The following is a 15,018-nucleotide window of genomic DNA, read 5'->3' as shown; positions in this document are numbered from 1 at the left end:
CTCTGATAGGAAAGCTGTGGTGTTGCTTGCAAAGTAACTTCTGAGGAGTTCCCGTCGTGGCGCAGTGGTTAACGAATCCGACTAGGAACCATGACGTTGAGGGTTCGGTCCCTGCCCTTGCTCAGTGGGTTGACGATCCGGCGTTGCCATGAGCTGTGGTGTAGGTTGCAGACGCGGCTCGGATCCCGCATTGCTGTGGCTCTGTCGTAGGCCGGTGGCTACAGCTCCGATTCGACCCCTAGCCTGGGAACCTCCATATGCCGCGGGAGCGGCCCAAAGAAATAGCAACAACAACAACAGCAAAAGACAAAAAAAAAAAAAAAAAAAAAAAAAAAAAAAAAAAAGTAACTTCTGAAATCATGGTTAAAGAAGACACAGAAATGTAAGAAATTAAGAGAGACCCCAGTCTTGGCTTGCTGTGTTATTTATCTCTCAAACACCTGTTTCCCACTTTATAAAATGGGTATAAATATACTATCTACTTGATAAGGTTGTAAGAAGATAAATGATTTATGCAAAGCTTTGGGCACAGTACCTGGCACACTCCAATTATCTGATAAATAGTATTATTAGTGTGACACTAAGATGTGAATCAGAGCAGAGTTCATTTTACAGAAAGTGCTGCCATCTCAGGCAGATAACTGGGAATGATTTTTGATGAAGACATTTTGAGTGTGAAATTGCACTCAGGAGCCAGGACTAAGCTTCAGGTTCTATCAGGGCAACACACACACACACACACACACACACACACACACACACACACACACACACACACACACCCCAGGGAAAAATCGTTCTCGATCATGTCTTAAAGAACCTCTGGGGAATGTTCTAGCTACAATAATAGAGTGCTGAAATGGAACCACATGACCCAAACTGGCTCCATACAAAATAAAACCATGAGACAAGGTTGACTTCACAAGAAAGCAAGTAGAAATGAAGAAGGAACTGAAAGCTAGTGCTGTGAGACAGAAAACTGATGATGTGGTTGTCAGACCAGAAACTGGAAGGGCCGGGGGCCAGGGGGACTGTGGTCCTGGGCAGTGTGAGGAGCAATTGAACTGAGACCCTGCTTAAAGTCAGGGCCCTCCAACAGCTCCTGGGCCGACGAAAACGTGTCAATAGCTTGTTTCTGCCCAGGACTCTAGGTGAAACAACACAAAATCTCCCATAAAGACACAAAGCCCCAGAGCCTGTATTACTTGTGGTTTAGCGCTTGAATAGATACGACCTACAGAGCAATTACCACGAAAATTGGTCCTGATGCTGATCACTCTGCATGCCTGGCCAGGGCCCCACAAACCAGCTCAGATGGTCCATCCACTGCTCAGGCCACATAGAATCTCATAGAAAAACCAAGTCCTTGTGCAGATGAGCTCACAGTTAAAATCAGACCAAGTTGGAATCCAATAACGGTTTAATAAGTTTAATAACTTCTCTAGGATGTGCTTCAGTTAAGTTTGAAAACTGCTGCATTACCTATGCTTTTCTTTTTGGCCGTGTCTGTAGCATGTGGAAGTTCCTGGGCCAGGGATAGAACCTGTGTCACAGCAGCAACCCCAGCCACTATATTGACAACATCAGATCCTTAACCCGCTGCACCACAAAGGAACCCCTACCTAAGCTTTTCTATTTCAAGATCATTTCTTTTCCCTGTTCATCCATTCATTCAGCATTCATTCATCAAAGACTTTTTTTTTTTTTTTCCTTTCTAAGGTCACACCAGTGGCATATGGAGGCTCCCAGACTAGGGGTAGAATTGGAGCTGTACCTGCCAGCCTACACCAGAGCCACAGCAACGTGGGATCCGAGCTGCGTCTGCAACCTACAACACAGCTCACAGCAACGCCGGATCCTTAACCCACTGAGCGAGGCCAGGGATGAAGCCCACAACCTCATGGTTCCTAGTCAGTTTTGTTAACCACTGAGCCACGATGGAACTCCCAAAGACTTATTTTGTGATGAATATTCGATAGGTACTGTGCCAGGCACATCCATGACTTCTTTGTCCCTCACTGTAATACCCAAGTGATGTGTCCTTACCCCCAAGTTACAAACAGGAAAACTGAGGGAGAGGGAGGTCCCTGGCAGGCCGAGGACCCATGGTGATTAGTGGCAAAGCTGGACCACCAGCCCGGTCCTCCTTGTTCCTGGGAGCTGAGTTCTCCATCAACCCTGGGGTGTCCTGTCCCTTGTCTGAGTGACAAAGACAGATAACATGGGTGACACACAGTTTCCCACAGAGGCAGCCTTGTCCTCCCAGCATCTGCCCCTGAGACCTCAGCACGTCTACTGCCCAGAACACACCTGAGCCACCTGCCAATGACAATCACTTCAGCCACACTAGGCTCTGGGATCCAGGAGGGGTGGCGGGAGCTGCCTGAGGAAACACTGGCCCAGGTGTGGAGCGCAGACCAAAGCACCTGCAGCATCCTTTGTCTCTACAGAAGGAGTCAGGCCAGGTCCTACTGTGCCCACGTTTGTTGGATGGGGCCCCCACTACTCCTCTGGCCCACTCCTGTGCTTTGCAAGGTCTTTTTGGAGCCCACTTCCTGTCCGGAAAGGCAGCTTGCCTTCCTTTCTGAAAATGCAAGCACATCTGCGGGCAGGGCTGTTGCACCTGCTGATCTCACAGCCTGAACGTTCTTCTCTCAGGGCACGTGGTTCTCCCTCCCTTCCTTCCGCCTCAGAGAGGCCGCCCCTCCAGGCCACCTGAAACTTCACCCTGGGACCATTCATCACACACTTCACCTACTTTATTTTCTTCTTGGAGCATGAATGCTAATGTTTTCCAGTAGTTTTAGTTATTTATGGCTTGATCCCACCAAAAGAAGGTCAGCCTCATGAGAGGAGACAGCCCATTTTGTTTGCTGCTGGATCCCTAGGACCTAGAATGAGTGACTGGATGAATGGCCTATTTTAGCACAGTAAATTCAGCCGGAATCTTGTCCTCAACTTCTTTTCTGCACATTAAGTGCATTAGACATAAATGATGTCTTTCAAACAAACAAACAAACAAAAATCATTGGAATATTTTCTTTACTTGACTTTTTTTTTTTTTTTTTTTTTTTGGCCTCACTCAAAGCACATGAAATTTCCTGGGACCAGGGGTTGAACCTACGCCACAGCAGTGACTCAAGCCACTGCAGTGACAATGCTGGATACTTTATCCACTACACCACAAGGGAACTCCTGAACACTTTAAGTGAAATTTTAGAAAGAATGGGCAATAGCAGAGCTGAACTCGTTGAAGCTGGGGAAGGCCCTAGAGCTTCAATGTGCGTCCTCTGCCTGCCCCCTGAGCCCTCTTCCCTGCCTCCCCTCAGCCTTCATAGAACCCCAGAGTTCCTCAGAACACAACTTGGAAACCAATGGCCTAAGTGAGGCCCACTCCCAGTCACCTTCTCCTCCAAAGTCTAAATACAATCACCCGTAAAGTACAGAACTCGGACTCATTGACCTTCCTTCTATGACATTCTGGTATTAGAAGCCATATCCATAACTACAGAAAATTATCTGCAAGTCAGGTAAGCCCCAGAGTACAAACTGCAGACACATTCAGTGTCACCCTTGACAACGGCCAGCAATTGTCAGAAGTCTGTCAAGCAGTTCTTTCTGGACGAGCAGTTTGGGAACCACAGGACCAATAAGATCTCAGACTGTTCAGTTGATGGAAAGAGACACGTCTAGAACAATTAAGACAGGATGCTGTCAAGGGCTCGACTAGGTAGACAGATTCTATGGTCAAGCTTGATCATGGAAAGAGATCCAGTGGATAAAGTGGGAGGGTGTGTTGGTAAGAAGTGTTACCTCTGGAGAGAAAAACAGAAGGTCATTCTAGGTAGGGGACACAGTGGGTGCCCTGGTGTCCTGTCCACACTCACATCCTGGTTGCCTGCTGATGGCTCAGAGATGAGCCCTCTGGTTATGGAGTCATGGTCTTGGTTCCAGGCAGGGGCAGAGTTTTTCCATCATCATACTCTACCCAATCACAGCTATTGTGACAATGACTGCTAGTTGTCCCCAATACCCATTATCCCCTTCTTCCTTAGTAACTGAACCTCCAATTTTTAGCTGGCCATGTCCTCTGAGAACAAAGTTGATCTTCCCAGATGACTGCCGTGACCAGGTAACGAAGTTCTGATCCATAAGATGTAAGGTGACATGCTGTTTGTCACCTTCAAGGCTTGCCCTTAAAGGGGAGAAAGGTTCCCCTCTTTTCCCTCTCCAGATAGCCAGAATGCCGACATGGTGGGGACCCCTTCTGGATAGTGAACAACATGATGGAGGAACCTGAGTCCTAACTCTGTGCAGCCCACACAGCAGCCTTAAGGGGCTGGAATGCAAAGGCCACAGGAGTGAGCAATACTCTTCTGTCGTGTTGAAGCCTCTGCTGCCCCAACCAGTGCAACTGCAATATCAATTCGACTTTGCAAAGCTCACTCCCAAGGACCACTGCTGATCCCAGACCAGCTGTGGGGAGGGCTCAGCAGCTGAGGAGAGGCTCTGGGTGGCCTGTCCAAGGTGATTTGACTCATTGCTGACTGGATTCCTGGGCTCAGAGGGGAAGGGCAAGTGGGCATAGGTTGGACTTTGGGGTCAGACCAACTGTGGTTTGAACCCCACCACCCTAGTCACTAAACTCACTCTGTTTTTTTTTTTTTTTTTTGTTTTGGGTTGCGGGTTTTTTTTTTTTTTTTTTTTTTTAGGGCTGCAGGTATAGCATATGGAAGTTCCCAGGCTAGGGGCTGAATCAGAGTTGCAGCTGCCGGCCTATGCCACAGCCACAGCAACGCAGGATCATTAACCCACTTTGCGGGGCCAGGGATTGAACCTGCATCCTTGTGGATACTAGTCAGGTTCGTTACTGCTAAGCTATGATGGGAACTCCTAAACCCCACTCTGAAAGACCATAATGTGAGAAGCAAGCTAGGCTCACAATCTGACTGCAATTGCCTTTGTTCTCAGAACCCAGAGAGCCTGTCTTCTAGTCAAGTGCTCTTCCCCCAGGGGGATTCCAGTCTCAGACAGGTGCTTTCCTAGAGGGGGCTGTGGGAGCACCAAGGATTTGGTGCCTTGGTGCTCAATTCGACTTTGCAAATCAGGAGTCTCTCAGAGGAGGTGATGTCTGTGGAGGGCCTCGGGGGATGGAGAGATGCCACACCGGGCGAGGGGGATAGCGTTCCTGGGTGAGGGAACAGTTTCAGCAAAGGCACAGAGATATGCCATGTCCTGAGACTGCTGTGAACTGGAAGCGAAGAGCTCTCAATCCCCACCCTAATCCTCAGTGCTCTCCTTTTCATACTTTATTTAGCAGTTTGGGTGTTTGGTGGGTTGGCATGGTTAGGAAGGCAGGGTCCAAGGAAGTGGAAAATAATTACTTTTAGAGGACAAAACAAAGTCATCTGATGAGCTCAACTGAACGTCAGCTAAGTCCCCGGTCCCTCCCCTCACCCTGCGAGGGTGGGGGGCAGCCCCTGAAGCTGGTACCTGCCTAGCACAGGCCTATGTTGTGAGACTGACTGGCCTCGCTCCTCCCAGCATCTGCTCAGACTCACAGTCTTTATCTGTAGAGACATGTCCCAAAATGTTCCCACAAAAAAAAAAAAAAAGAAGAACAAAAACAAAAAACAAAGCCTAGTGAGGTTACATGCAACTTCTGTGCAGATTTAAACATTTCAAAATTTAAAAATATAAAAATCAGGAGTTCCCATGTGGTTCATTGGGTTAAGGACCTGATGTTGTTACTGCAGTGGCTTAGGTTACTGCTATGTGCAGGTTTTGATCCCTGGCCTGAGAATTTCTGCATGCTGCAGGTGTGGCCAAAAAATTTAAAAAATTAAAAGATAAAAAACAAAACAAAGCATGGTCGGGGTTATATAGGTGAAACTTGGTAAATGTTGATAAGTGTTGAAGTTAGAGGATGGGTTCTTTTGGGTTCATTATATTATCTTCCCAAGATATCAGACATTTTTCCACTACAAAAGTTATTAAAAAGTTTTTAAATGTGCATGAATGTTCATAATGATATTATTCATAATAATCCAAAGTTAAAAAAATGTAATTACCTGATGAGTGGATTTTAAAAGGTGAACATAGGAGTTCCCATCGTAAAGCCACTGTCATAAAACTGTTTCTCTCCCTCGAAAAATCCATTCCCCATTAATAATTAGATATGGAATTTTAGTTCAGGACTGTGATGGGCATTATACAGGTTCCCATATGAAAAGTCCACCCCTGGTCATAACAGTCCTAGAATCTTAGGGAGGGAGTACACCCTAGCTTTGCAAAGTGTGTTGGGGCTCAGCCATCCTGCACATCAGAATCACCTGGGAGCTGAAAACACTGGTGCTGGGTTCCATTCCCAGAGATCCTGATTTAATTTGTTTGGGGGAGAAGCCTGGGCAATGGACGTTTTATTTATTTATTTATTTTGCTTTTTAGGGCTGCACTCGTGGCATGTGGAGGTTCCCAGGCTAAGGGTCGAATCAGAGCTACAGCTGCCAGCCTACACCACAGTCACAGCAATGTCAGATCTGAGCCACGTCTGTGACCTACATTACAGCTCACAGCAATGTCAGATCCTTAATCCACTGAGCAAGGCCTGGGATCGAACCCGAAACCTCATGGTTCCTAGTCAGATTCATTAACCACTGAGCCATGACGGGAACTCCAAGTGAAGAATTTAATGACTTGAAGAAAATATCAAAATTATGGCAGAGAGCCTGGTAAGTGTTCTATCATAAAGTTTCTTTTCTATTTTTTTTATTTTTACATCCACACCTGCAACATATGGAAATTCCTAGGCTAGGGGTAGAATTGAAGCTGTAGCTGCCAGCCTACGCCACAGCCACAGCAACACCAGATCCGAGCTTTGTCTGCGACCTACACCATAGCTCATAGCAATGCCAGATCCTCAGCTCACTCACTGAGTGAAGCCAGGGATTGAACCCACAACCTCATGGATATTAGTCGGGTTCCTTACCGCTAAGCCACAATGGGAACTCTGAAGAATTTTTTAAAGAGAGACAAACCTCTGTCTATACACAGATAGTGTGATTATTTACACATAAAGTATGACATATTCTACCAAGAAACTTTCAGAAGTATTAAATCTCACAAAGTTGGTCAAAATAAGATCAACAATCATAAACCATCAACATCCCAATATATCAGCAAGAATCTATTAGATTAAAAAATGCCATAGGAAAAAAGATCCTATCCCTCATAGCAACAAAAACTAATAAATCTAAATAAAAGCCAAGCATAGTCTATACTGAAAGACAAAACAGGCCAGAAGAAATAGACAGACTATATTATATTTGGGAATATATAATTTCAATTAAAATCCCCAGAGAGCTTTTCAAATAGGGGAAGATGGGGTCAAGAAGAAGAGTCAAGGAGTTGCGGTCGTGGCTCAGCGGAAACGAATCTGACTCATATTCATGAAGATGCAGCTTTGAGCCCTGGCCTCACTCAGTGGGTTAAGGATCCAGCGTGGCTGTGGCTGTGGCTGTGGCATAGGCCAGCGGCTACAGCTCCAATTAGACCCCTAGCAGGGGAATCTCCATATGCACAGGTGTGGCCCTAAAAAGACAGAAAAAAAAATAAGAATTGAGTTCCCATTGTAGCTTAGTGGGTTAAGAACCCAACGTAGTGTCCATGAAGATGTGGGTTCAATCTCTGTCCTCGCTCAGTGGGTTAAGGATTTGTCACTGCCAGAAGCTGCGGCGTAGGGCGCAGACTTGGCTCAGATCTAGTGCTTCTGCGTAGGCCAGCAACTGCAGCTCTGATTCCACCCCTAGCCTCGGAACTTCCATATGCTGTAGGTAGGCCCTAAAAAGAAAAAAAAGAGGAAAGAAAGAAAAAGATTTGGTACAACCACTTTGGAGAGTAATTTAGCCAAGTCTGGTAAAGTTCACTCGATGTGTACCCTGGGGAAAATTCCACGTGGGTCTGGGAGACACAAACGAGGATACCCACTGCAGTGTTGTTTACAACAACAAAAACTTGGCCGTGTCCATCAACAGAGCGGCTAGATGAACTGTGATATAGTCTTAATGAAATAAATACTGACAGAGATCAAAGAGGTAAAGAGGATTGAAGAACGTCAGGAGACCGAGTCCTGGTTCTTGCTCTGTTTCTCACTGGTGACAGGATGCTGCTACACAAGGCACACATCCGTCTTCGTTGAATGCTCTCCCCAGATGCTCTCATGCTCACTCCCTCACCTCCTTCAGGTCTCTATGCAAATCTCACCAGCTCAGAGAGGCTTCTCTGACTGTGGTATCCACACCACCAGAGTCCACACCCCCTGACACTGCAATGTCAAGAAGCAGAATGGTTTACAGGCCAGATTAGGTTCAAACACCGTCTTTACCACCTACTGTCTGTATGACCTTAGGCAAGTTATTTCAACTCTCAGAGACTCAGTTTCCTCCTCTGTAAAATGGACATGATAATAGTTTCCGCCTCACGAGGTTGTTGTCAGGTACTGAATGAGTTAACACGCCAAAGACTTAGATTGGCGCCTGCTACAGAGGAGGTGCTGGTTAATAATAAATTCCATGGCAGTTAAAACGAATGACGTACACTGGAGTGACGTGGATTAATCTCATGAACATGCAGCCGAGTGTAAAGAGCAAGTCCCACGTGCATCTCACCCCTCCCTCAACTCCCTCCCAATCACACACACATGGTCCAGCATGTGGCCCAGCCCTTGGTTATACTGCAGTCGAGTGTCCTTCTCATGGGTCTGAGTTCCTCTCCCATACTGTCCAAGGCAGTCTGGGGCAGTATCTATTGAACAGACTGAACTGAATTACTTCTGAAGTCCTTGAATGCCTGGATGTAAGGACACCATTGACCCTCTCAGATGGTGTATTTTAAGAAGTTGAAATAAAGACCTGAGGAGCAGAAAAGAAAATCATGGACTTGGAGAAGAGACTTGTGGCTGCCTGATGGGAGGGGGAGGGAGTGGGAGGGATTGGGAGCTTGGGCTTATCAGACACAACTTAGAATAGATTTACAAGGAGATCCTGCTGAATAGCATTGAGAACTTTGTCTAGATACTCATGTTGCAACAGAAGAAAGGCTGGGGGAAAAATGTAATTGTAATGTATACATGTAAGGATAACCTGACCCCCTTGCTGTACAGTGGGAAAATAAAAAATAATAATAATAAAAAAAAAGACCTGAGGAGGGCGGGAGCAATGAATGGAGTAGTTAGCGACACAGGTGCCTGGAAAGAGGTTCCCAGAGGCAGGGTGTCCCAAAGGCAGGAATTCTGTGACTCCAGGATGAGGGAGTGGGAGCCCTCACCCCAGCCCCTTTCTGAAGGCTGTCCTAGCGTCCATTGTGTAAATGAAGCATAAACTGCTACATTCATAGAGGACTAGGCATAAAAAAAGAATCTAGAAAGGGAGTTCCCATTGTGGCTCAGCAGGTTAAGAGCCCGACTAGTACCCATGAGGATAAGGGTTCAATCCCTGCCTTAGTGGGTTAAGGATCCCTCGTTGCTGCGAGCTGCAGTGTAGGTTGTACATGCAGCTCAGATTGGGCATTGCTGCAGCCGAGCGCAAAAAAAAAGGGGGGGGGTCCAAGCAGAGCCCTTCCATTGGCTACAGGAGGGAAAGTGGGATTGGGGACAAGGAGGAAGTGAGTGGAGGCTTTAAAAAACAACAAATAGGAGTTCCCGTTGTGGCGCAGTGGTTAACGAATCCGACTAGGAACCATGAGGTTGCGGGTTCGGTCCCTGCCCTTGCTCAGTGGGTTAACGATCCGGCGTTGCCGTGGGCTGTGGTGTAGGTTGCAGATGCGGCTCGGATCCCGTGTTGCTGTGGCTCTGGCATAGGCCAGCGGCTACAGCTCCGATTAGACCCCTAGCCTGGGAACCTCCATATGCCGCGGAAGCGGCCCAAAGAAATAGCAAAAAGACAAAACAAACAAACAAACAAAAAAAAAACAACAACAAACAAAAAAACCTGTGAGTACTTTTGCATTGTTTGAATTCTGTACAGTGAGAAAGAATTTATTACTTGTGAATTATTAGAAAAGAAGTATCTTGCACAAAAGGTACTCAGTGAATGGGCATTACAATTTTTTTTTTTTTTCTGTGGCAAATGGAAGTTCGCAGGCAAGGGGTCAAATCAGAGCTCCAGCTGCCGGCCTACACCACAGCCACAGCAATGTCTGTGGATCCGAACCATGTCTGTGACCTACACCACAGATCATAGCAATGTCAGGTCCTCAACCCATTGAGGGAGGCAGGGGTTCGAACCCACATCCCCATGGATGTTGGTCGGGTTCCTTAAATGCTGAGCCATGATGGGAACTCCTGACCACCCTTTCTAAAATAATCCCCACTTTATTCTCTGACCCTTTCCTGCTGTAATGTTACCCACAGCTCTTATCACTTCCAGACATGACATTATAAGACTGCTTGTTTGAATGTTTGTGACATGTCTCCTCTCCCTCCTCCATGAGGGCAGGAACTTTGTTCCCAGAGCCTGGAACAGAGACTGGCATGGAATAGCAGAGCAGAAAGTAAATAAACGTGCCCCCTCAACCACCACCGAGGCAGCCCAAGTGGATGTGGGGCCCCTCTCAGACCTGGTCTAGGCTGCTGTGTGGGGCTGCTCCCTTTACATGGGATGGTGCTTCTGCCTCTGGTGTGGCCTATCATCCTCTCTGGGCCCCCTGGACTAGCGGGGCAGAAGGCAAAGAGAGATCTCCCACATTCCTTCCCAGGTGCCCCCTCTGGCCATCCCTCCAGCCCCAGGGCTTTCACCTCCAGCCACCTGGAAGCTGGTCTGATGAATCCAGCCACAGCAAGCTGGGAAGAGGTAAAGCTGTTTTAGGATATTTGCATTTGAAAGGAGGCCAGGCAGGAGCAGCTCTCCACCCCAGTGTATGACTGTGCCATGGTGTAACTGCCAAGCCCAGCATGTTTGGGAGGGATACTGCCTTTCCCCTTCCCAGACCCTGGCAGACAGAGCATCACAGGTAAGGGCATTGAGCAAGAGGGAGAGACCATTCCAATCTCACTCAGTGGTCAGAGACTGGGACCTGGAAGATCCCAACCTCAAAATGATGTCCCATTCCACTGGCTTCTTCCTGTCCTGTCACCCACAAGACCTGGCTTTAATCCCCAAAGCATCGCCAAGCATCCTCCTGCTTTGTGGAATCCCTCCAGATTCCACAGGGAACCCAGAACAAAGGTCTTACCCATTTCAATCCCGCAGATGGCCAAGGCCGCAATCACTGCACCTGCCGACGTGCCGGCAAAGCGATGGGCCGTTTCCAGCATTCGAGGGGCCAGGTCCCTAAAGGCATCCACAGCTCCGGCCTGGTAAAAGGAGAGGAATCCACTGCCGGAGAAGGAGATGGAATGAGGGGTGTCTGGGTCCCCTTTGAACACCTGTTCGTCCATCTGCCCGGCACAGGGCCTCCGGTGGTGGGGAAGAACCCCTCAGAGGCGGGCTGCCCGAGCACGGGCCGCCCTCCTGTCAGAACTCGCCGCCAAGCTGCCCTGCCAGCCTGGAGCCTGGAATGGGGCTGTCTCTCCCGGGCAGCAGGGACACCCACGGGTGGCGCTGGCAGCGGCTGCCTGGACCTGTCAGGCTCTGTCAGGAGGCAGCTCCCAAAGGCTGGTAAAGGCCCCAAGCCCCAGATGGATTCGCGAGCAGCGTCCTGGCCCTGCTAGCGCCCCCTCTGCCCATGCTTTGTATCCCAGGAGTACAGGTGGCCGCCGCGCTGGGCCAGACTTAAGAAGGAGGGCGCTGCTCAGCTCTCAGCCCTCAAGGATTCACTCATGGGGTTGCAAAACCTCCAAAGATGGTTATCAGAAGGCACCTCCCTCCCCAACACACTGAGGCAGTAGAGGAATGAAATGCTGGCCTCCCTCCAGAGGGATGGTGACCCCTTCCCAGGGCTGCCCAGTTGGCTCTGGTTTTTAAGGAGAACCCAGATCATACCACCCATGCACCTCACAGTGACGCCCCTCCCTAGGTTCCTTCTGCAGGCTCCGTAGGGCATGTGTGATGTGTTACACAATTATTTTTATTTGCTCTTCTTACGCAAGCACGCCTTTGCTTATTCATTAGTGTGTTCATTCACATGTTGGGACTGGTCACTAGCAAATTTGTAAAGTAAGAGAGGCTTTCATCACTGCCTCTCCATCTCTCACCTTCTCTTCTCCCTGGCCCTTCCCTTCACTGGCACATCAACATTCAGTCATTGCTCTCCCTCCAAGCCTCAAATCTTTTTGTTGCATCCTAAGCATCCAGAAGAAATCAATCTAAATTCTCGATCATTATAAGTGTCTGGGGCATCATACTGTACAGTGTTCTTCTCACTTTGAAATGAGAAGTTTGAGATGCCAATATTTAACCCCAACAAGGATGCACAGCTTGGGATGGCAAGTATGGGGGCACCCGGGTAGAGAGATGGGTAGGGAGGTGATTGGGTAGAGATGATTTGGAGCTTCCTTACAGCCGGTGGCCAATTTCACCCACCTGGAGGCCAATTTCACCATACACCATTCACCACCTGAGGTGAGGTGAGGATGTTGCAAGCCCCAAAGTGGTGCAAAGCAGCAGCGAAGTGATGAGATCACGTCATCATGTCTCTCAGTTCATCACATCTCTCTGTTCCATACGGAGGCAGAATCAGAACTGGAATAGAGGAGTTCCCGTCGTGGCTCAGTGCTTAATGAATCCAACCAGGAACCATGAGGTTTCAGGTTCAATCCCTGGCCTCGCTTAGTGGGTTAAGGATCTGGAGTTGCTGTAAGCTGTGGTGTAGGTTGCAGACGCGGCTCGGATCTGGCGTTGCTGTGGCTCTGGCGTAGGCCGGAGGATATGGCTCCCATTAGATCCCTAGCCTTTTTCTAGGGTGCTGCCCTAGAAAAGACAAAAAAAAAAAAAAAAGAACTGGAATAGATTCCCCTGTCCCCTGTCTATCCAATGCCCCAGTACAGCTCCATAATCTAGGAGCTGTGACAGTCTATGCTCCCACCAACCCCAACTCCACTGATTATATTAGTGAAATTTCACGATAGAGGCACCATCTTTGGTCAGGAGGGGTTTTCTTAGGGTCTCTAACCTCCGTTTTATTTGTTTGTTTGTTTTGCTGTACAGCACAGACCTATACCACAGGTCAGCTCACGGCAAGCCCGCTGAGCGACATCAGGGATCGAACACGCAAGCTCATGGTTGCGCCACGATGGAAACTCCTGGCAGGGTGGATTTTGACCAAACGTGTCTGCAACAGAGAAAAACGCATGCACACATATATGTGCATGCAGGTGCGCAGGTGCAGACTCACAAACACACAGAGATCTGAGGCCACTGATTGGCTGGGGTAAAGGATGGGTGGAGTCCAGTCAGCTTTTGGAACATTGAGACTCTGGGAAATCAGGTTGTCCTGTCCAGCTCCATCCTGGAGGCCCTGGCAGGTGGGAGGGAGTGGAAGCACCATCCCCTAACTCAGACACCTACGCTTCTTGGGAACAAGACAGACAAATGAGAAATAGCCAGAAAGCCACACAAGGCAATCTATAATTAAGTACCAAATTGTGCCAGGACTGAGATTCCTGCCAGAAAAGCTAAGAGATGAGAATGAGGAGCATGGGCTGGAACGATCAGAGAAGCTATGCGGCAGAGCCTGTGCATGAAGGGGTTTGAAGAAGCTCGAAGGAAGAGGGAGGGTAGTGTGACAAGGAGCTGCATGAGATCCTTACAGAGAGGGAACCTGGTGTCATGGCAGGCAATTACACAGGATGAAGGGCTTTGGATCAGGCAGACAAGGGTTAAATCTCAGCTCTGCTATTTATAGGCATTGTAACAGTGTGTAACTTCTCCCAGCCTCAGTTTTTCTCATCTGTAAAAGGGACAATACTGCCTATGCTGTTGAGGAACTGTTAAATTTAAGATATGGCTATAAAATGCCTGGCACATAGCATGTCTCTTGTTTTCAAAGGGTAGTAAAGGCCAAGGCTTCTGGAACAGATAGATCTGGGAGATAAGGTAGAACAGAAATGTGGAGTCAGCAGAGGAAGGCGTGATCCGTTTGTAACGTGCAAGAGGAGCTGGGAGAAGTCTCAGGCAGGAGTCCTAAAAGGGCGAGGAGACAGGCTGGAGGATGGGGAAGGAGGACAGTGCTTCATCCTCTGAGGGATGCTGGTGGCCAGGCCAGGGCGTTGGCTGAAGAAAGATAAGTTAATGAAGCCATTGCCTCAGAGACTCTCGGGACCTAGAGACTGGTTAGATGAGCAGGATGAGTCATGGCTGGTGCCTCATTTTTAGCCTGGGTGCTGGGAGGGGTGGGGCTGCCCTACCTGGGACAGAGCTGGGAAAACTGGCTGGAGGATGAGTTTATCTAAGACGTGTCTGAGGTGACAGCAGGATATTGGAGCTTTGGGGATGGACAGGGAAGGCTCCAGAGAGGGAGACAGAGACCTCTACCACTGAGTGGCAGAGAAAGGATGAGCAGCTGGAGATGGGCCCAACCAAGGTCATGCTGAAGTATTATCCTTCCTGGTCATTTGGCTATTTCCAGTGAAACAGAAAGCAAGGTCTCCTGCTCTTTGCAGACTTTGGGGCCTGGAGAAGCCTCTTTCAAAGACAGCGCCATGCCCTGGCACCTAGCTCCACAGACCTGGCTGTTGGATTAGGCCACAGTCCTCACTGAGTCAGGATATTTTTCAGTTCCACGGGGACAATGGAGACCACAGGAGGCACAGCACAGCCTCTATGCAAACAAGCAAAGCAGAAATTCACCAGTGCACCCTGGGAAGGCCCTGTGGGAACTGTCTCTTCCCCCATTCCTGTGCCTGGATGTTAAACAGCTGAGAAGGTTCATCTCATTTCCTCTCTTTCTTGACATTATACTCACAGCCCCAAGAACCCCCATTGGACCCCACAGAGAAAGGATCACATTCCGACATTTCTGCATTTGATTTTTAAAGTCAGCTCATAATCCTCTCAGGCATTTTACACTGGGCTGCCATTGTTC

General features: G+C 48.4%; 1 protein-coding gene across 1 annotated transcript in view; it reads right to left on the bottom strand.

Moving 5' to 3' along the window:
- PNPLA1 (patatin like phospholipase domain containing 1) overlaps positions 1–12,234 on the bottom strand; it is a 38,078-nt gene extending 25,844 nt beyond the window's left edge. Inside the window, exon 1 of the mRNA XM_021100036.1 lies at positions 11,230–12,234. Within this exon, the coding sequence (XP_020955695.1) occupies positions 11,230–11,434 (205 nt within the window). The 5' untranslated portion in view covers positions 11,435–12,234. The remainder of the gene's footprint in view (positions 1–11,229) is intronic.

The sequence above is a fragment of the Sus scrofa genome, chromosome 7 (genome assembly GCF_000003025.6).
Source record: "Sus scrofa isolate TJ Tabasco breed Duroc chromosome 7, Sscrofa11.1, whole genome shotgun sequence".
Lineage (NCBI taxonomy): Eukaryota > Metazoa > Chordata > Mammalia > Artiodactyla > Suidae > Sus > Sus scrofa.
Note: the sequence above shows the minus strand (reverse complement) of the source record. Positions and strands in the feature narration are given on the sequence as shown.